The following is a 21499-nucleotide window of genomic DNA, read 5'->3' on the forward strand; positions in this document are numbered from 1 at the left end:
CACCAGGAGTCGATATTGATTGTTCCTTTATCTTTGTCTAGTAAATCTAGACTTCTTTTCAGGGCACAGATTTCACAACACTGGGCAGACCAATTTGAGGGTAGCTTTCCTCAATTTGCAGATTCTGCCCATCTATGGTTGCATACCCTGAGACCTGTTTACTGGCTACCATTCATGATGATCCAACTGTAAATAAAATTCTCCCACATGGGAGGGGCCCATCTTCTAAATCTTCTCTCACTTTAGTCTGCATGTCAATAATTTCTAAACAATCATGCTCCAGGTCTGTTGATGGCTCTCCTGTGAGAAATTGGGCTGGATTTAAACAATTTGAAGTGAATAATTGGAGGCCGTTGGTACTTATTAGGATGACTTCATACTTTTGTATTTAGGAGTCGGTTAGCCACTGAGGAGCCTTGTGACGTAAAACATCTTTCACATTGTGTGGGGTAAGAACCTGGATCTTCCCCTTTCAGGTTACTTTCTGTGTGTCTTCTATTGGGGTGGCTGTTGCTGCTATCACTTGCACACAGGCTGGACACCCTCTGGCTACTGGATCTGGTAACTTGGAGAGAGATGTGACCGGCTTCCTGCATCCTCCCCAATCCTGTGTAAGGACTCTGCAAGCTATCCCCTCTTCCACGTTTACAAATAGGTCAAAGACCTTTTAAAGGTCTGGTAGGCTCAGTACAGGGGCAGAGGACAATTTAGTTTTCAGATTCCAAAGCTGTTCCTTGTCATTTCAGGTCCAGGTTACAGGCTCTGAGTCTATCGATTTGTCATATGGAAATTTAACGCTTCTAGTGATTTAATACTGATCAAGCCATAACCTGCAATACTCAAACAAACCTAATAATTTTCTAACATCTCTTTTGGTCTTTGGGGCAGGGATGGACAGAATTCCCAAAATTCAAGAGGCCACAAAAGGCTTAGACAAAATGAAAATGATTCACTATTGTATCGAAGTCTGGCCTAAGTTAAACCTTCAGGGGGAGTGGCCATGGTATGGGACAAGAGATCCATGGATGTGTTCCCAATTAAACCAACACCTGAAAACCCGAGAAAGTCCCAATCTTGAGCAGTTAACATATGCTGCATGTTTGCAGTGGGATACCACAGGCAATGTTATAAAAATCTGTAAACTACAAAAACGGAAGGAAAATAATGAGGGGAGAGAAGAGGTTAGTGTAAAGTGGGACCCCCTTGATTACTTACCTCCTCCTCCATTCCCTCCTATTTACCTAGCAAGGCCCCACGCTCCTCTCCCAGATCCCCCGATTTTACCTCTGGCCTCTCCATCCCCAGAATCAGCAGCTGCTCTGATCCCATTACCACCTCCGATTAACACTCCTATGGTTATTACTCCTACTCTAACCTCAACTCCCTTACCTGCTCCAAACACTACTGTCCCACCTCCCTCTAATCCAGTTATTTCTCCAGTCTCCCCCTCAGCCTCTTCAACTGTCTCTCCAGCCCCACCTCCAGTGTCCCTTCCTACGGGTTCAGTCTCTTTCCCCTTACCTACTGCTGTACCATTGCTCCCTCCTAACTGGGAGGTGAGCACCTCCATCTCTAACCCAGTTAGTATAAGTCAACTAGCCCCACTCCTCCTGTTTCTTCCCAGAAGGGTAACCTCACGGAGGGACCTTACTGTAATACAAGATCTAAAACATCAAAAGTGGAGAAGCTTTTTCCTCTTAGAGAAGTCCCCATGGGTGGGATACGTGGGGGACTTGGGTTTGTGAATGCCCCATTAACAGCCACTGAAATTCAAGGCTTTGAAAAGAGTTAGGGAACTTAGTGGAGGATGTGGTAGGTATATCGAACCAAGTAGACCAATTTCTAGGCCCCAGCATTTACACCTGGGGAGAGCTGAACTCTATTTTTAAAATTTTGTTCAGTGCTGAAGTAGTAAGGATGATTGGAGCCGCAGGAATGTGGATCTGGGAGTGAGAAAATTGTTCAGGAGATCCCAGTGACCAGAAATTACCCTTACAGGACCCTGAGTGGGACCCTAATGAAGAGAAAGATAGAAGGAACATGGAAGAGTATAGGTCCCTGATGGTTAGAGGAATAAAGGAATCAGTTCCCTGAAGTAATAACAAAAAACTAGCTTTTGAGAACATGCAAGAAAAGGATGAAACTCCAGCTACTTGGCTTAACAGATTAAAGAATGCAAGAAAAGGATGAAACTCCAGCTACTTGGCTTAACAGATTAAAGAGGAACTTCCAATTATATTCCAATATAGATCGTGATTGCTCTTAAGGCTAAGTACTGCTAAAAGTGCAATTTGTTACAAAATCGTGGCTGGACATATGGAGAAAGTTAGAGAAAATGGATGATTGGCAGGAGAAGGGAATAAATGAACTGTAAAGGAAGCTTTATAGATATATTTAGGGAGAGAAGAAGAGAAAACTAAAGCTAAAGCTAGAATCATGGTAGCTGTAAAGAGGGAAAGTCTAGGGGTAAAGAGATCAGCAGGGACAACCATCGAGAATCAGTGAAAATGGACGAAAGTCCTCCTTTGAAACACCCAAAGATAAACCTATACTACCTCCATGGGTGGATACAAAAAAGAGACCAGGGACACCACTGAGCAACAGGAAATGTTATTACTGTGGAGAGATAGGACACATAAGAAGGGATTGCAATAAACTCTCTTTGGATGAGGCAATGGTAAAAGAACAAGAGGCTCTTGAGAGACTCCTGAGGGATGACAACAAGGGGTGTCAGGGGCTTTACATGCTACAGGACCCAGTGTACCATCAAGAAGAGCCTCTGGTAAACTTTGAAGTTGGTCCCCAAAGTGAGGAATTTGAATTTTTAGTTGATACCAGAGCAGATAGATCAAGTATAAAGGAATTCCCCACAGGAGTGACGACTGGGAGAAAGGTCTGTGAGGTGATGGGAGCAGAGGGAAAACCATTTAGAGCCTCCATAGCTGAAAACATAGAAATTAAAGGAAACGGAAGGCAGCGTGTGGCTGACTTGACCTATTTACCTAATCTAGAAAGTAATTTACTAGGAAGGGACCTACAAGGCTAATTCAAAGTGGGGATTATCCCAAAGAATGGGAGAATGATAGTCCAGATCATGAAATTGACATCAGGAGATACAGAGCAGACAAACCCAGAGGTTTGGGCAGGAGAAGGAAAGAGGGGCTATCTAGACATCCCACCAATAAGAATTGAAATGCAAAAAGGAATTCCTCCCGTTCAAGTAAAGCAATACCCAATGTCTACTGAGGGAAAAAAGGGACTGACCTCTGTGATTGAGCAGCTATTAGAGGAAGGTATCCTGGAGCCGTGTATGTCTCCCCTATTTTAGCAATCAAGAAGGCAGATGGAAAATACCAATTGGTCCAAGACTTAAGGAAGAAAAATAAGAGAACTATAACCAGGCATCCAGTGGTCCCAAATCCCTACACCATCTTGAGTCAGATACCAAGGGAGCATGCCTCGTTTACTATTATAGATTTAAAAGATGCATTTTGGGCATGTCCTCTTGCTGAGGAATGTAGGGATTGTTTAGTGTTTGAATGGGAACATCCAGAGAAGAGGAGGAAACAACAATTAAGGTGGATGTGCCTACCCCAAGGATTTACCGAGTCCTCAGATCTCTTCGGGCAGGCCTTAGAAGGGCTTTTAGAACAATTCAACCCTGAAAGTGAAGTACAAATTCTACAATATGCAGATGACTTATTAATATCTGGAGAGGAACGGAATAATGTCAGGGCAACAAGTATACGCCTTTGAAATTTCCTAAGAGCAAAGGGTTTAAAAGTATCTCAGAATAAATTGCAATTTGTGGAAGCGGAAGTTACTTATCTGGGACACATAATTGGGAAAGGATATAAGAAATTACGTCCTGAAAGAATTTCAGGCATACTATCCATACCAGCACCAAAAACTAAGAGAGATGTCAGAAAACTATTAGATTTATTTGGGTACTCTAAGGTAGGGTTAGACCAATATACCCAAAGTGTAAAATTTTTATATGACAAATTAGTAAACGCTGACCCAATAGAATGTAGAAATGAGGATGACAAAAAACTAAATAATTTGAAAGATAAACAAACCTCAGCACCTGTCCTAAGTTTGCCCAATCTGGAAAAAGAATTTGACCTATTTGTAAATACTGAAAAATGAATTGCATATGGGGTGGTAGCCCAAGAGTGGGGAGGGTGCAAGAAACCAATAGCTTACATCTCCAAACTGCTAGACCCGGTAGCTAGGAGGTGGCCCACCTGTATTCAAGCAGTTGCTGCAGCAACCACCTTAATTGAAGAGACTCAAAAACTGACCCTGCGATGTAAAATAAGAATGCATACACCACATGAGCTAAAAACAATTTGAAGGCCAAAGAGCCCAGAAGTGGCTTACTGACTCCAGAGTATTAAAGTATGAAATAATCTTAATAGATGCTGATAACCTAGAGCTGGAAATCTCTAAAACTCTAAATCCAGTGCAGTTTCTCTCTGGAGAGCCATTATTAGAACTAGAGCATAACTGCTTGGAACCAGTGGACTTTCAGACAAAAGTTAGGGAAGATCTAGAAAAGATACCTCTATCTTATGGAATAAAATTATTTACTGATGGGTCTTCGAGAGTAGTGGAGGGAAAAAGGATGTCTGGATATGCAATAATTGAAACTACAGAAACGGAAGACATGAGATTTACTAGAAGGGCAAACTGCCTTCTAATTGGTCAGCTCAGTGTTGTGAAATCTATGCCTTAAAGAGGGGACTTGACTTATTGGAAGAGGACCAAGGGACAATTTACACTGACTCACGGAACGCCTTTGGAATGGTTCATACACTTGGAAAGATTTGGGAGGGAACGTGGGTATCTGAACTCCAAAGGAAAAAACTTAGTGCACACAGAACTGATAAGATCAATATTAGAATCTCTACCTAAACCTTCAGAGATCGCATGTTAAGGGACATCAGAAAGGGGATACCATCAAGGAAAAAGGGAATCAGTTAGCTGACCAAGTGGCTAAGGAGGCAGCGTTAAACCCAGGGGAGCCAGTGAAATTACTCAGGTTAAACAAAGTGTTGGGCGCAGAAAGGAAAGGAAAACTAGTATTCAGTGAGAAAGAACTAAAAGCAATAAAAGAATTAAAAATGCATCGGGGGAACCAAGGGGAGTGGTTGACACCAGATGGGCGTAAATTTTTAAATAAAGCACTAGCCCAGAAAATGTTAACAGAGATACAGGAATTAACCCATTGCGGGAGTCCAAGGGTTATGTGATCACTATTTAGGAGAAAACTCATGTATCGGAATACATCAGTTAGCAAAAGCAGTAACTCAGTGGTGCTTAATTTGCCAAAAACTAAATCAAAAAGTGATGAGGCAGACCATGCGAGGGGGAAGAGAATTAGCCCAAAGACCATTCCAAAACATTCAAATAGACTTTACTGAAATGCCCCCTGTACAGAGTTGCAAACACTTATTGGTAATAGTTGACCACCTCACTCATTGGGTAGAAGCCTTTCCAACTAGAAAAGAGACCGGGAAAGCGGTAATAGTAGCCAAGATTATCTTAGAATTCTAACATCAATCCCCGATATGGGTTGGTGAACAATATTGATTCAGATAGGGGACCACACTTTATCGCACAAGTATTACATAAAATAATTGAGGCTTTAGGAATAAAACGGAGATTACATACCCCATGGCATCCCCAGAGCTCTGGGAGGGTAGAAAGAGTGAATAAAACCCTCACAAATATATTAACAAAATTAATTGCAGAAATGTAGATGAGCTGGCTCAAATGTCTACCCCTTGCCCTTTTAAGGATCAGGACAGGACCCTGATCAGATATAGGGGTTCCGCCCTATGAAATGATGTTTGCACTCCCATTTTTAATGACTCCATACACTAGTGGGGACCATTTAGAAGGGGAAACAGCTACCCGAAAGTAAATAGAAACCACTGGAAAGACCCTAGAGAGTCTGAGAAAAAGAGGATATCTTCCCCAAACTTCCCCCCTTGATACAGATGTGCACCAAATAAGTCTGGGAGATTGGGTACTAATGAAGTCATGGAGCAATACCCCATTAACTCCAAAATTTGAAGGATCCTTCCAGGTATTACTCATGACGCACACTGCAGGAAGGACACGAGAAAGAGGCTGGACTCACATCACTCCAGTGAAAGGACCGGTACCACCCCCAACAAACAGCAGACTGGATCCAACAGCACCAGCGACAGACGCTTCCACGTGGGTTGCAATCCCGAACTCGGACATACTCAAAGTTACCTTTAGAAAGAGACCAAAGGTTGCTTAGAAAGACCAATAAAAGCAAAAGAGACTAATATATTAAAATTGTTATACTTTTTATTCAAGTCATTATTATTTATTGTTTTTGTTGTTGACTTATGAATTTAGAATTTTTAGTTTGTGTTGGAGCCTTCATTTGTTTTGGAGTATATTATGATATTATTGGATTAGAGATTAGAGTGAACATTTTGTTAACTGTTTGGTGTAAAGATTTCATATATTATCTTCAATATAGAGAAAGGGTTTCTCCATCTCTTTTAAACTATTCAAGGTTACAAGCTGAAGAGTTATAAGAATTAAATGTTAGTATGATAGGTAAGTTCAAAAGGTTCAATAGAGTTCTAATAATCTGTTTTTCTCCAAGTAAAACCCTGGGGGTTTCAAACCTACTCTCCTACAGAACATTCCTCAGGAGCTATTAAAATGATAGAAAGTGGGAGGAAAGAGAAGGGAGAAAGTTCCCCAATCCTAAGAGGCAAGGCCGGGTGAGATCATTGCAATGGTTCATACTGGACTCTTGGGAGGGCTGGTGTTATTCCTGTTTATGGAAAGCATAGGGAGTAAGGAAAATCCATGTACTATCACCCCCTACATGATGGGGAGAACCTTAGGTCACTGATAAGGCTTCCCACCAATGTAAATCCTTATTTTTTAACTACTCCCAGTTATTTACCTGTCAAGAGGTCGGGAAAGTCTATTGGATTGCCAGAAGCACTGCCTCATTTAGGCAACGCTTACTTGGAGAATGCCCTGTAGGAAAAACTTGGTTTTGTTTTGAGCATGAAAGTAACCAGGAAGGACTGAAAGATCTAAGACAGGAAAGACAATTAACAGTAACCACCAAAAAGGATGAAATAGAAATGCCCTTAGGGAAGAACCTATTCCTAGACCTAGTTGAAAGAATTAGTAAGGAACTAAATCTAACCAACTGCTGGGTCTGTGGGAGTACTAAAATGACAGAAATTTGGCCATGGGAGGGGATTAGTTTAGGACCATTAGAAATTCTAAGGTGGGAACAATCAGGACAGAAACCTCACATTTTAGGACAAAGAAGGAAAGAACAATGGGACTTAAAATCTAAAGTATTTGGGGAAGAATGCATAATAAGGGCAGGGAAGGGCAGGGATATAATACCCCAGTGGGAAAGACGGCATGCAAGAGGTATCTAAAGATTGCGTTGCTTTTTGATGTAAGGCGAGGTGACTTTGTTTTGAGGAAATGACACGGTGACTTACTGCTCAGGGTTACTCGGGTTAAGAATATACGCAGACACTAGTATGGTGGACTGTTTAAGACTTTTATTGTCTCGTCTCGTTGGGTTTTATATTGGGAAAGTTTTTTTTTTTATGTTAGGGGGTTTTGCTTTACTGTAATTGGTTAGAAGGAGTAGAAAGTTACTAATGTTGGGGGTACTATATTTTTGGGTGATCTTTTATCACTAGGAGTTAGGGGGAGAGGAGTTTTGCTACTTTCTGTGACATCGTGAGATTTTTCGAGCGCCTGACCCTATCTACTACAAGATTGAAGACTTAAATGCTAGATGGATTCCCCAAGAGCCAAATCAATAATGGTCCACTGGGAAAAAGGAAAAGGGGTGCATTTATCCTGAAGGCTATAGGCTGCACAAATGTGCAGAAAAAGGGGTAAACCCCTTTTGGAAAATAAGACAAATATGTAAATATTGAGAATACCCTTGGGAAGTTCGAGACATTTTTTGGAAAGCCCCTGATCATCTATTTTGGATTTGTGGCAACACAGCCTATACTACTCTTCCAGGAGACTGGATGGGAAGCTGCACTATAGATGTCATCAAGCCTGCTTTCTTTCTATTGCCAAAGGAATCAGGGTCAAGTTTAGGGGTTCCATTGTATGACAAATTGAGAAAGACTAACCAGAAAAAGAGGAATATAATTGACCTGGGGGGAAAACAAACCTGGAAGGGAACAATCTGGACAGCAGAAGAGACAATTAACACATATGGACCTGCAACTTGGGCCCAGGATGGATCCTGGGGATATCGTACTCCAATTTACATGCTCAGTAGGATCATTCGCCTCCAGGCAGTACTAGAAGTAGTGCCCAACAGAACATCACTTGTCCTTGACCATATTAATTACCAATTGGCCCAAACTAGAACTGTCATCTTCCAAATTCGACTTGCAGTTGATTACTTAGTAGCCGATGAAAGGGGGATATGTGTAAAATTTAATTCATCAGAGTGCTGCCTGAAAATTGATGATAGAAGTGAGGTAATAAGAAACAACTCAACAGAAATACGAAAAATAGCATATGTGGGAAATCAGGAGTGGACTCCCCTAACAGGCACCAGTTGGTGGGATGATTTTTGGTCTTTTAAAGGGAAATGGTGGAAGAAAGTAATCTTTATAGTAGTGGCGGCATTAATAAGTTTAATAGTCTTACCTTGCCTACTCCCATGTTTAAATAAGATTATATCATCTACAATTCAAGCTAGTACAGAGGTTTCAGAAACAACTGCTCAAGCCAAAATCAAAATATTGATGATTGAAAGTCAAGAAGGAGAACATAAAACAGCTAAAAGAGTTTATGACCAGTATCAGAAATTACGGAAGTTTTATGTCCACGAAACAGAAATTACAAATTGATGCGGGCTTAAACTCGATCAAAAAGAAAGAGGGGGGATACTGTGAGGAATGAAAATCCTGGAGATGACAGCTCTTTTTCAGAGTAGTAATTGGTAGTTGATGTTTATGAAGTTGATAAGGTCTTAATTTGAAGTGTTGGTCTGTTGTTAAACATTGAATGTTACAGTTCTAGGACTTGCCTTTAGTTGCTGTTTTATAAATGTTGATATATTACCATCTATTTATATCTCTCCTCGTCATACAATCTATTTGTACCCCATGTTAGTCTGCTGCTAAACATTGAATGTTAGAATTCTAAGACTTGCCTTTAGTTGCCGCTGTTAGATGTTACTATTTTACCCTGTATTTGTATTTCTCCCCGTCATACTCTGTATTTGTACCCCTTTCCCTCTCACCCGGGATTTGTATCCATTCCCATCGGGAACCACTTCCCCTGCTCCCCTGCTCCCCGGAGGACTTGCACCCGGACTGAATTCAAATGAGAGGCTGTGGGAACTATATGAACCCTCTCAAAACAACAAACCAGCGCATAAACTTTGACTTTAACCCACCAGAACCACACTAAGTCACCCACTCTAGACCAGAGCTGGATTCTGTCCTGTCACCATAACTTTGATAGTACCCAGCTTGAAAGATACCCCTGGAGTAGGAGCCAACATCACCTTCCCAAGGACTCTCGTGAGGAGAGAAGCCCCAGCTGTGCCGAAAGAAAAAGCTGCACTCCTCCTCCTCAGCGTCGTCCAGTGGGAGCAGTGGTGGTGTGCGCAACCCCTCGGGTTCCCCACCCAGAGCTGACTTTAATAAAGGCATTTTAAAGGAGCTGGTCTCCGGGCCCCATTTATCACAGCTGGCAGGGGCTGCAGGTTGATGCCGTTTGTCCTTGCTGCCCCTCACATCCTCCTGGCCCACCAAGAGCCCCGAGGCAGCTGTGAGGGACAGGCCCTGCTGGCCCAGGCTGGGCTCAGGGCTTGGCCTTTCTGCTTCCTGCAGCCAAGGCAGGCCTTGCTCAGCATTGCAGTTCCCTGCTCAGAGCCTTGGGCTCCCTGCAATCCTGCCCTCAAGGATCTGCTCTCACCAGGCCCTGGGCAGCCTTGGGCACTCCCTGCCCTCCCTGGGGCCCAGCCATGCTCCAAGGCACTTGGAGTTTTGCTGCTGACTCCTTGAGCAGCTTCTCCATCCTTCTCTGCGTGCCTGAGGCTCCTGGAGCCAGCCCCAAATCCAGCGTGGGGCTGATTAAAATACAGAAAGCCCTCAGGAGCTCTTTGTCTCCCTTCCATTGTCTTTGAGTCTCCAGGGCTTGTGCAGGGATTGGAGTCAGTTTGGAGTTGTCTTTGGGAGGGTGATTCCAAAATGCACCTCCTGATTGGTTTTTAATCAAGGGTGCATTTTATTATTTTTCAGTTCATTGAAGAGGTGACAGAAGCGTTCCCCAAGTGATCTTGATACTGAATGTCTCCTTAGGAGGTCTGGGCATGGAGAAGAATAAGCCCCTTGCAGGCTGAGCCTGTTTGGACAACCTGACCTGCACCCCCAACCTCACTGAGATCCCAAAACATCCAAAAATGCAATTAATTAATTTTTATTCTGTAATGCATTATTTATTGTCAATATTTTATTATCTATATATTTATTATATTTATTAATATCTATAACTACACTATTGCTTTTTTATTTCCTAGTCTTCATATTTATATAGAAAAAAATCAAGGCATTTTTAGTAGCCGAGAAAATTAATGCTCAATGTTTCTAAGTAAGAAAATTCCCTTTATTAAAAGTGCATATTAATGGCTCTTTGCAGATATTTACCACATGTATTTTGATTTCTTGATTAGTAGTTCTGTATTAACATTTTAATACTAAATGTAGTCCTGTAATTAAAAGGTAGCTTTTGTTGTTAAAATAGGAACTATGTTAATGGGATTTTTAAGAACGGAATGAGGCACTCACCGCAGATAGCAGCCCCAGGACGCCTAAATCTTTAAGAGAAAAATAATTTATTGCCCTCTTATCAGAAGAAATAAACTACTTCCCGCCTCAAAGGCGCTGTTCAGATTATAAGGAAGAATTTGATGATGACCAGACAGAATCCTGTTTTTGACTGGAATTTATGCATCATGTATGAAGTCTATGACTATGCAACAGGCTATTGGTTTAAGGGCTAATCCTTTGATAACGGGTGTCCTTTACTGGGCTTGTGCTGCCCAGAAAAAGGTACCTGGATGTCCATAACTCTTTCTCTTTATTCTCTCATATTATCCTAATTCAAATTCTCCAAATTATTATTCCTCAAATTGCATTACTATTTTTATAACCATTCTATGGGCATTAAACTTTTAAAATTTTAAAAACAAGTGATTGGGGTTTTTCACACCTTCATTATTTAATTAATTTCTAGCAGTAATTTCTTTATTCCTCTTTCTGGTAATTAGATACATTAGTACTCCTTTTGTCATCTTTTAAAAATTCTTTTTACAATACAGTGCCAGGGGGGAGGGCGGGTGAGGGCACCGTGGAGTCCATGGAGACATTTCTGGGGCACATTTGGGGCAGTTTTGGGTCTGGGGAGGGAATTCAGAGAGAACTTGAGGGTCTGGAGGACACTTGGGGGAGCCAGGTGGGCACTCGGAGGGGCACTCAGGGATTCTGAGGGACAATTCGGGGTCTGGGGCAGCACTTGGGGGTCCAGGGGGGCCCTTGGAGGTCAGGGAGGGGAATTTGGGGCCCTTCGGGGTCCGGGCGGGCCCTTGGGTGACTCGAACGGGGCTGTCTGGGGCGCGGGGGGTGATGGGAGTTGTAGGCCCGGGTATCATACGGTCTAACGGGGCCGCGGAGCATCACGGGAGTTCTGGGCGCAGCTGCAATGGCTCTCGGTGGGGCGCGGGGAATGACGGGAGATAAAGTCCCGGCTGGAATAGCACCGGACGTTCGCCGCGGAGCATGATGGGCGCTGTAGTTCCGAAAGTGGCTCGAACACAATATTTGGAGATCAGAGAAGGCTCTTGGGGGAAACTTTTGTGTCCGAGCCGCGACTTGAGGCCCTCGAGGGGAACGTAAACGTCTTCGGAGCCCTTGGGAGGAGGTCTGGGATCTCTAACCGGGCTCTTTAGGGCACGGGTCACAGCACAAGTTTTAGGGGCGAGACTGTGTTCGAAGGGGCTCTGGGGCCGCGGGGGATGAGAGGAGATGAATTCCCAGAAGTGGCTGTACCGGGCATCTGTGGGGTTGGGAGCACTCAGGGGATCTGGAGACGCTTTTGTGGGCGTCCCGAATGGGCGCTGAGGGGGCACTGAAGGATCCTGGAGGGTCTGGGGGACACTTATGGGACATATGGGGGCGGATCCCGGTGTTTTTTGGAGCGCAGGGCTCCAAAACGGGAGTTGTAGTCCCTGCTTCTATGGGGCTCCTTTCGGCCGCAGGGTGGGATGGGAGATGCAGGCAAAAAGAAATATGGTTCCCATCTAGGCACCGCCCCAAGACCCGGATCCCAGGTGCTGATTAGCTGGAACTGCTGATGGGCGGGAGCCTCGGCAAATGGGATGCGTTGTAGGTGGGAACAGCCAAATCACCCTTCTCCAGTCCTTTCCACTACAGCCCAGTTCCTTCCCAGTTAAGACAAGTATAACCCCAGTAAAGTCCATTTCATCCCAAGTAGAACCCAGTACAACCCCAGTGCTCCTCCAGTTCCTCCCAGTGCAGCCCAATCTATCCCAACACACCCGAGTTCATTCCCAGTTGTTCCCAGTTCCTCCCAATGTCATCCACAGGTTGCCCCAGTGTCCCCCAGTCTTCCCTGCAATATTCCCAGTGTCCCCAGTTTCTCCCAGTATCCCCCAGTGTCACTCCCAGTATGTCCCAGTGTCTCCCACACTGTTCCCAGTGTTCCCCAGCATGTCCCAGTCCTCCCCAGTGTTTCCAAGGACAGTTTAATTTCTCTCGGTGGCCATGGCAGCCAAACCCAGCAGTGGGGTCAGTGCAGTGCCCATGGCCACAGCCCCTTGCAGTGGCCCCGTGCAGCTTGGGCTGATGATCCACCCTCAGAGCTGGCCCAGGGCAGCTCTGCAGTGGCTTTGGTGGCACCTGGGGCAGGCACACACCTGAGCAGTGTGTCTGTTTGCAGTGGGGAAACTCAGGAGGTTCAGATTGCTTCAAAAAGCCCCCAAAAGTGAAAACCCCTCTTAGGCTGAGTGCAGCAAGCTCTGCAAGCACAGCAGTGCCCAGGGGAGTGAGGACAGACAGGATGGGGCTGGGCAATGTGGAGCAAAGTTGTCCACACTGGGTCAGAGCTCCAGGCACAGCTTCTGTGAGCAGGATAGAGCTGCTGAGGAGAGACCCTGGGTCAATATCAATCACAGAACTATGCAACCAACTCTGCTCTAAAGAGAAATAAAATAAAATATATCCTTTAAAATAGGAATGTGCATTTCTTACAAGGTCCTTGAAATCTTTCTCCATCCACAGTGTCACAGTGGCCCCTTGGCTCCGTGTGGCCACGCTGTGTCACAATGGCTCACGGTTCCATGAGGCCACAGAGTTTAACAAGGGACCCTTGGTTCCATCAGGCCTTCCTGTGTCACAATGTGCTTCTGGTTCCATGAGCTCTCACACTGCCAGCAGCAGTCTCCTTGGTTCTGCAGTGTCACCATCGACCCTTTGTTCCATGAGGTTCCGCAGGAGAACACGGTCACCTTGGTTCCGTGAGGTTCTGCAGTGTCACAATGGACCCATGATTCCACCAGGCCTTGCTGTGTCACAATGGCCCCTTGGTTCCAAGAGGTTTCTAAGGGTCGCAATGCTCTCCTTGGATCCCCACCATCACAATGGACCATTGGTTCATTGTGGCCCTAATGTGCCAAAACGGATTTTGGTTCCATGGGGTTCTGCTGTGTCACAATGGACCCGTTGTTCCATGAGTTTGCACAGTGTCACAGCTGACTCCCTGTGAGGCCCTGCTGTCACTAAATCTCTGAAATATCAGGATAAGGCTCCTCAAGACTCATTTGCTATTTCAGAGGGTATCATTTATTCAGGCCTAAGGTCCAACATGGGATAAATCCTAAAAATGTGGGCATGGAATTCTACTAGTGTGTTGCTTATATACACTCCCTAAATGGGAATTACATTTTACCCATTTCCATAAAACCCACCTGAAATTCAAAGATTCAGTCCTTGTTTTCCCTATTCCCTGCACCCCTGAGCAAGATGTCTTCTTCTTCTCTTCCAACCATCCTTCCTGGGAAAGCAGCTCCTGCATGCCCTGTTCCTGTGCTCAAAGTTAACAGGCAGGATAAAAATGGAATTAACCCTTTTGGTATCAGCCCCAGGCTTTGTATGGGCAGGCAGAGGCAGGAAGGAGGCAGAGCTGTCAGCAACAGAAGGGGCCACCCAGGTGGGGCAGCCGGGGGATGCCGACAGCCTGCAGGGACAGAGGCGCAGGGCAGGGACACCGTAGCACAGCAGAACTATGTTCAGAACTGGACTGTCTGTACCTGCTCTCAATGGATTTTTTTTCTACTGTGCCCTCGATTTGCCATCCTGCTCCCCTTCCGGCTGTAGCTTATAAAAGAGCCCTGAGTTAACCAAAGACTTTGAGCCCCAGCCCCTGGCCAGGCAGATGCTGTCCCTCCCTCCTTGCTCAGGGCTCTTGCCGGGATGGGCACTGGCATGTGGGGATGTGCGATGGCAAGGGCAGGAGCATGGGGCGGCCCCTGTCAGGCTGCTGAGCAGGGACAAGGAGGCAATGAGGCCCCAGGCCTGCAAGGGTCACTTGTCTCCTGCTCCTGCCTCAGGCCCAGGCCCAGCAGCCATGGCCAAAGTGCTGCCCAAGTTGGCTCTGGCAGGGCTGTCTTGCAGCTGCTGCACATGCCTGTGCCCTGTGCAGCCCAGGCTGTCCCACAGTGTCCCTGCCCTGCGCCTCTGTCCCTGCAGGCTGTCGGTATCCCCCGGCTGCCCCACCTGGCTGGCCCCTTCCTTTGCTGACAGCTCTGCCTCCTGCCTGCCTCTGCCTGCCCACACAGAGCCTGGGGCTGATACCAAAAGGGTTCATTCGATTTTTACCCTGCCTGTGACTTTCAGCACAGGAACAAGGCATGCAGGGGCTGCTTTCCCAGCAAGGATGCTTGGAAGAGAAGAAGAAGACATCTGGCACAAGGGTGCAGGGATAGAGAAAACAAGGACTGAATCTGGGAATTTGGGGTGGATTTTATGAAAATGGGTAAATTGTAATTCACATTTAGTGACTGTGGATAAGCAAGACACTCGTAGAATTACATGTCCACATAACATTTTGAACTTTCCCATGTTGGACCTCAGGCCTGAAGAAATGATGCTCTCATAAACACCAAATGAGTGTTAAGGAGCCTTTTTCTGATATTTTGGACATTTGGTGACAACAGTGTCTGACAGAACCAAGGACTCAACTGTGACACTGTGGAACCCCATAGAACAAAGGGTCCATTTTGATGCAGTGGAACACCATGGAACCAAAAGTCCATTGTATCAGAGCAAGGCCTCATGGAACCAAGGAGAGCATTGCTGACAATGTGGAAGCTCCTGGAGGCATGGGGTCATTGTGACAGTGTGGGGCCGCATGTTACCAATGGTCCATTGTGACACTGCAGAACCTTCTGGAATCAAGGGGATCATGTTATGCTATGGAACCTCATGGAACAAAGGATCCCTGGTGACACTGCGGTGCTCAGACCATTGTTGACAGTGCGAAAGCTCCTGGAACCAGAAGTCCATTGTGACACTGCAAGGCTTCCTGGAACCAAGGGTCCATTGTGGCTCTGTGGGGCTTCCCAGAGCCAAGGAGACCATTTGGACACTGTGGGGCCTCATGGAACCATCTGGCACAGTGACACAGCAGGGCCACCTGGAGCCAAGGGGCCACTGAGACACTGAGGAATCCCATGGAACCAAGGGTCCATTGTTACACTGCAGGGCCCTGGAGAACCAATGAAACCCTGGTGACGCCGTGGTGCTCTATGGAACCAAGGGGCCATTCTAGTTCTGCTTTGCCTCATGGAACCAAGGGGCCACCATAACACTTCAGGGCCTCGTGGAAGTAAGGCAGCCTTGTGACACTGCGGGTCCATTGGGAGATTGCAGGGCCTCATGGAACCATGGAGAACATTATGGCCCTTTGTAACCCGTTGGAACCAAGGGGCCATTGTGACACAGCAAAGCCTCATGGAACCAAGGGCACAGTAGTGACACTGTGGGGCTCCAAGGGACAAGGGGGGGATACTTAAAGCGCAGAACCAATGAGGACCACTATGACACTCTGGGGCATCATGGAACCAAAAGTCAATTTTGACACAGAAGGGCCTCATGGAACCATGGAGGCCATTTCCACACTTTGAGGCCTTGAGAAACCAAAGGTCCATTGTGGCACTTTGTGTCCCCATGGAACCAAGAAATCCATTGTGACACAATGAGGCCCTGTTGGGCCAAAGGACAATGGTGGCACTGCGTGGCACCACGGAACCAAGGGACCACTGTGACACTACAGGGCCCCATGGAACTAAGGATTATTGGAACAATGTGTGACTTGTTGAACCAAAGGTCCATTGTAACATTGCAGGGCCTCTTGGAACTAAGGGGGGACAATTGTGACGCTCTGGGGCCCAATGGAAGCAAGGGGCCAGTGTGACACAGCTGGGCCTCATGCAGCCAAGGGGCCACTGGGATCCTGAGGAGCCCAAAAGAACCAAGGGGCCGTTTTGACATTCTGCAGCTGTGGAGACCCTGAGAGGCATTACCTGGGTTAGGGAGACACAAGAAGCTTCCCTCAAAAGCTGTTCAACCCCATCAGCTCCTTCCCTATGTTCTGTGTCACTTAGCCACTCCCTCCCTATTCCCCCATTGGCCCCATCTTTGTACTGCCCCCATTGCACATCAGCCCCTTCCTCTGGAGATACAGAAACCTGGACTCCCCCCAGGAGTCCTGCTTTGTGATCCTGAACATCTCACTGCACGGCTGAATTAAACATCTGTGGGTACCATGCAAAGGCCCTTTTTCCTTCACTATCCTGGGCTTTATTAGCAGCTATTGCAGCTGCAACAATGGCTCATTATGGCAGCGTGGATCCAAGGACATCATGGTGACACTGTGGGACCTCATGGGTCGAAGGGACCATTGTGACACTGAAGAACTTCATGGAACCCAGGGTCCATTGTGACACAGCAGGGCCTCATTGGAACAAAGGAACCATTGCTGAGAGTACAGAAACTCATGGAACCAAGGGGCTGTGGTGACACAGCAGGGCCACATGGAACCCCGAAGACCAGTGACATTTAAGGACCTCATGGAACCAGGGTCCATTGTGACACTGCAGAAACAAGGAGACCATTGTTGATGCTGTGGAAGCTCATGGAACCAAGCAGCCATTGTGACACTCCAAGGCCTTGTTGAACCAGGCAGACCACTGTGACACCACAGAACCTCATCGCACTGAGGGTTTATTGTGGCACAGCAGGGGCCATGGAGCCAGTTGTCCATTTTGACAATGTGGATCTGAGGAGACCATAGTTACAGCATGGAAGCTAAAGGAAACATGGGTCCATTGTTACGGTCCAGAAGCAAGAGACAATTGTGACATCATGGAACCTCATGGAACTAAGGGTCCATTGTTAGAGTCCAGAACCACAGAGACCATTGTGACAGTACAGAACCTCAAAGGACCAAGATTCCATTTTTATGCAGTGGGGCTTCATGGAACCAAGGAACCACTGTGACACAGCAGGGCCACATGGAACCAATGGTCCATGGAGATATTGCAGATCCAAGGAGACCATGGTGATGCTGTGGAACCTCGTGGAGCCAAGGGGCCATTGTGACACTGTGGGGGGGCAATGGAGCCTAATATTCATGGTGACACAGCGGGGCTGCTTGTCACCAATTGTCCATTGTGACGCTGCAGATGCAAGAGACCAGGGTGACACTGGCAGTTGATGGAACCAAGGGGCTGTTGTGACACACCAAGGCCTCGTGGAACCAAGGAGAGCATTGTGGCAGTGCAGAACCAAGGAGGCCATTTTGGCAGTACGGAACCCAATGGAACCAAGGGTCCATTTTTCTACAGCAGGGCCTCATGGAGCCAAGGGGCCATTGTGAAATTGTGGGGCATAAGGGAGTCAAGGAAACCACTGATAGTGAAACCCACTGGATAGAAACTTTTGAAAAGAGTTTGGAGTATTTGAAAGCAGGCATTCTTCATTACAGCATGGTGGTCACTTGGGCCATCCTCCCTCCATTGGAGTGCATTAAGCTATGAATGAACAGAGTTTTTATCACACACACAGATTATGTATCCATTAGCTATCCCCACTTCCTTTGAGTTTATTTGACACAGTTGCACACCTTATCACAAATCCTTTTATGGTTCTTTGGTTTTGTCTTCAACATCCAGTGCCCTTTTTAGGTGGCTGTTCCTTGAACCCTCCTTTTGAGAAAGGGCAATATTATTGTTCTGCATAACTTCTGCTTTGTCAGCCTTGCAGAGCTGAGCTGGCATCCTGCTTGCATTTAGTGTGACTTCTGTTTGCGATAGGTACATCCTCAATCAGTTTCTCCAAGGCTGTGTTGTTCTGTTCTCCTGTCCCTTTCTCAGTGCTCGCCCCGCATGAGGCGTCTGCGACCCCCCAGCCTATGGGCCTGGGGTGGGCAAGTGTTCCTGGGGAACAGGGCTGGGACAGCTGGGCTGGACTGACCCAAGGGATGTTCCACTCCATGTCACACCATGATCAGCAATCAAATGAGAGAAGTGGGGGGCCAAGGGGGGTAGGGGATAAATTTCTTTTTTCAGACATATTTCTTTCAAAACAGCACCTAGACATGCAGAATCCTCTCCTGCCACAAGGTGGTTAAATATTTTCTGCTGATAGGAGATTTCCTGTGAATTTGCTTTTTTTCTCTTTGTTGCCTTTTTCTTTTTGTGGTTGGTTTGTTTCTGGGGTTTTTGTGTTGTTGTGGGTGGATCTTGCTTTGGGTTTTTTGATTAGGTTTGGGGTTTTTAGGTTTTGCCAGGAGCTCTGGCTGTGCCAGGACACTGCTGTGAGCCCCCCCTGCACACTCCCCCTGCCCCAGGCCCTGGGCTTTGCTGTGCCAGGGCATTCCTGGAGCACATTGCTGACAGCAGCTCTGGAGGGGAGCGAAGCCTCCCTGCCCTGTCCTCAGGAGATGCCCTTTGCTGCTGGAGCTGCTGTGCGGGATCCCAGCTGTGTCCCAGCAGTGCCCATGGCCTGGCCCTGCCTTTGGCCACAGCAGGGACACGCAGCAGGACAGTGACCAAGCTGCCAGAGCGCTCCGGCCTTACAGCCACAGCAGGGCTGGCAAGGACAGGGTGGAGTTGGGCAGAGCAGATCGGGGAAGAGGCAGGGCCATTGTCCCTGGCTGTGCTGCTGTGCTGGGAGTCTCTTCCTGCCACCTCTGCTCACAGGCACTGCCCCTGCAGAGACAGAGAAGGGCTGAGGAAATGCCTTAGACAGACAAGTCAGGCAGGCACTTGTTTTTATTTAAACACGAAGGGAACAAACCACTTGCAAGTATTTTTATTTCAAAAGAAATGTAGATATTCATGTAAAAACCTAAGAGTAATACTACAGTATTTTGATAGAAACACTACAACAATAGAAAAAGATAACATAGCAAAGAATAGACAAACAGGGGGAAAAAGGCTGATATGATAAAGAGTTATATTCTGAAGGCTCTGTAGCAGAAAAGAGAATTTATTGCTTCTGAAGTTGCAGTCACCAGTTTTCCCAAGGCATCCTTGAGCTCCTGGTTCCTCAGGCTGTAGATGAGGGGGTTCAGGGCTGGAGGCACCACGGAGTACAGAACTGAAAGGGCCAGATCCAGGGATGGGGAGGAGATGGAGGGCGGCTTCAGGTAGGCAAATGTGCCAGTGCTGATAAACAGGGAGACCACAGCCAGGTGAGGGAGGCAGGTGGAAAAGGCTTTGTGCCGTCCCTGCTCAGAGGGGATCCTCAGCACAGCCCTGAAGATCTGCACATAGGAGAAAACCATGAACACAAAGCAAGCAAAAAATAGAAGAGCACTTAGCACAATGAGCCCAAGTTCCCTGAGGTAGGATTTGGAGCAGGAGAGCTTGAGGATTTGGGGCACCTCACAGAAGAACTGGCCCAGGGCATTGCCATGGCACAGGGGCAGGGAAAATGTATTGGCTGTGTGCAGCAGTGAATAGAGAAAGGCACTGGCCCAGGCAGCTGCTGCCATGTGGGCACAAGCTCTGCTGCCCAGGAGGGTCCCGTAGTGCAGGGGTTTGCAGATGGACACGTAGCGGTCGTAGCACATGATGGTCAGGAGGGAAAATTCTGCTGACATGAAAAAGGCAAAGAAAAACACCTGAGCAGCACATCCTGAGTAGGAGATGTCCCTGGTGTCCCAGAGGGAATTGTGCATGGCTTTGGGGACAGTGGTGCAGATGGAGCCCAGGTCGCTGAGGGCCAGGTTGAGCAGGAAGAAGAACATGGGCTTGTGCAGGTGGTGGCCGCAGGCTACGGCGCTGATGATGAGGCCGTTGCCCAGGAGGGCAGCCAGGGAGATGCCCAGCAAGAGGCAGAAGTGCAGGAGCTGCAGCTGCCGCGTGTCTGCCAGTGCCAGCAGGAGGAAGTGCCTGATGGAGCTGCTGTTGGACATTCCTTCATTCTGGACATTTTGAGCTGTTCAAAGACAACATTGACAATTTGGACAAAGTACCTTGAGTACATCCTATGCTATTTTCTTGCACAGGCACTCAAAATTGCTTCTCTTTCTCTGGAGAAATTTCATTTACCTTTTTCTTTTCAGTGTAGCTTTGGGCTACAAAGTAACTGTGTGCTTTTTAGAAGGGACAAAAGTCCTGTTCTTAGCATTGCTGTCAGGCTGAACACTGGGGAGGCCAGATGGAAAACAGGGCTCCCTGTGCCCCAGTGCACTCAGACCTGCTGGGCCAACACAGGTGCCCTTTGTTCATTTCCCCTCGCTCTAGTACAGGATGTACCAATTTAAAACTGCACTTAAAAATAACATGGTTTTTTTGAAGACTCCAGTTTCAAAATCAATCTCTCCAACTCTACTCTCTCTCCCTATGCAGCGGGACATGGAGGGATGCAAAGGATTGGTCTGGCTCTCTGCTGCCTGGAGTTGTGCCTATTGGGAGCTGTTTTTCTTTACCCAAGCCTTGTCCCTGCCATTGCTGCCAGAGCCCAGCCCAGCCCTGGGGACTCAGCTCAGCCCTGCAGACCCCTCCCAGCACAAGGCACTGCCCAGGGGCATCTCCCTGGCAGCAGGGCCTTAAGGGCAGGCCAGACAAACAGAGATCCTGCAAGCCAAGGTGCTGCTGCTGCTGTCTGTAGGGAGAGGAGGCTGAGGAGGCACTGCCTGAGGGAGATCTGAGGCCCATCTGCTGATGCCCAGGGTGACAGTGCAGGAGTCTCAGTGACACAGACACAGCTGACAGCCCCTTTCCCTTCCCTTGAGGAGAAAGCTGAGAGCAGCCCTGGCCATGCAGCACCATCTCCAGAGCAGGAGGAATCTGCCCTGATGGGGGTGGCTCCTTCCACCTCCACCTTCTCCCTTGCAGCGT

General features: G+C 47.1%; 1 protein-coding gene across 1 annotated transcript; it reads right to left on the reverse strand.

Annotated features, from left to right (window-relative positions):
* Nucleotides 1–19567: 19567 nt before the first annotated feature.
* Nucleotides 19568–20370, reverse strand: LOC134434296 (olfactory receptor 14J1-like; the record flags this gene model as incomplete). Its single annotated transcript, XM_063182973.1, has 1 exon — nt 19568–20370. A coding segment is annotated over one exon (765 nt), but the record flags the coding sequence as incomplete, so codon positions are not given.
* Nucleotides 20371–21499: the final 1129 nt, after the last annotated feature.

The sequence above is a fragment of the Melospiza melodia genome, unplaced genomic scaffold, assembly GCF_035770615.1.
Source record: "Melospiza melodia melodia isolate bMelMel2 unplaced genomic scaffold, bMelMel2.pri scaffold_34, whole genome shotgun sequence".
In the NCBI taxonomy this organism is placed as follows: Eukaryota; Metazoa; Chordata; class Aves; order Passeriformes; family Passerellidae; genus Melospiza; species Melospiza melodia.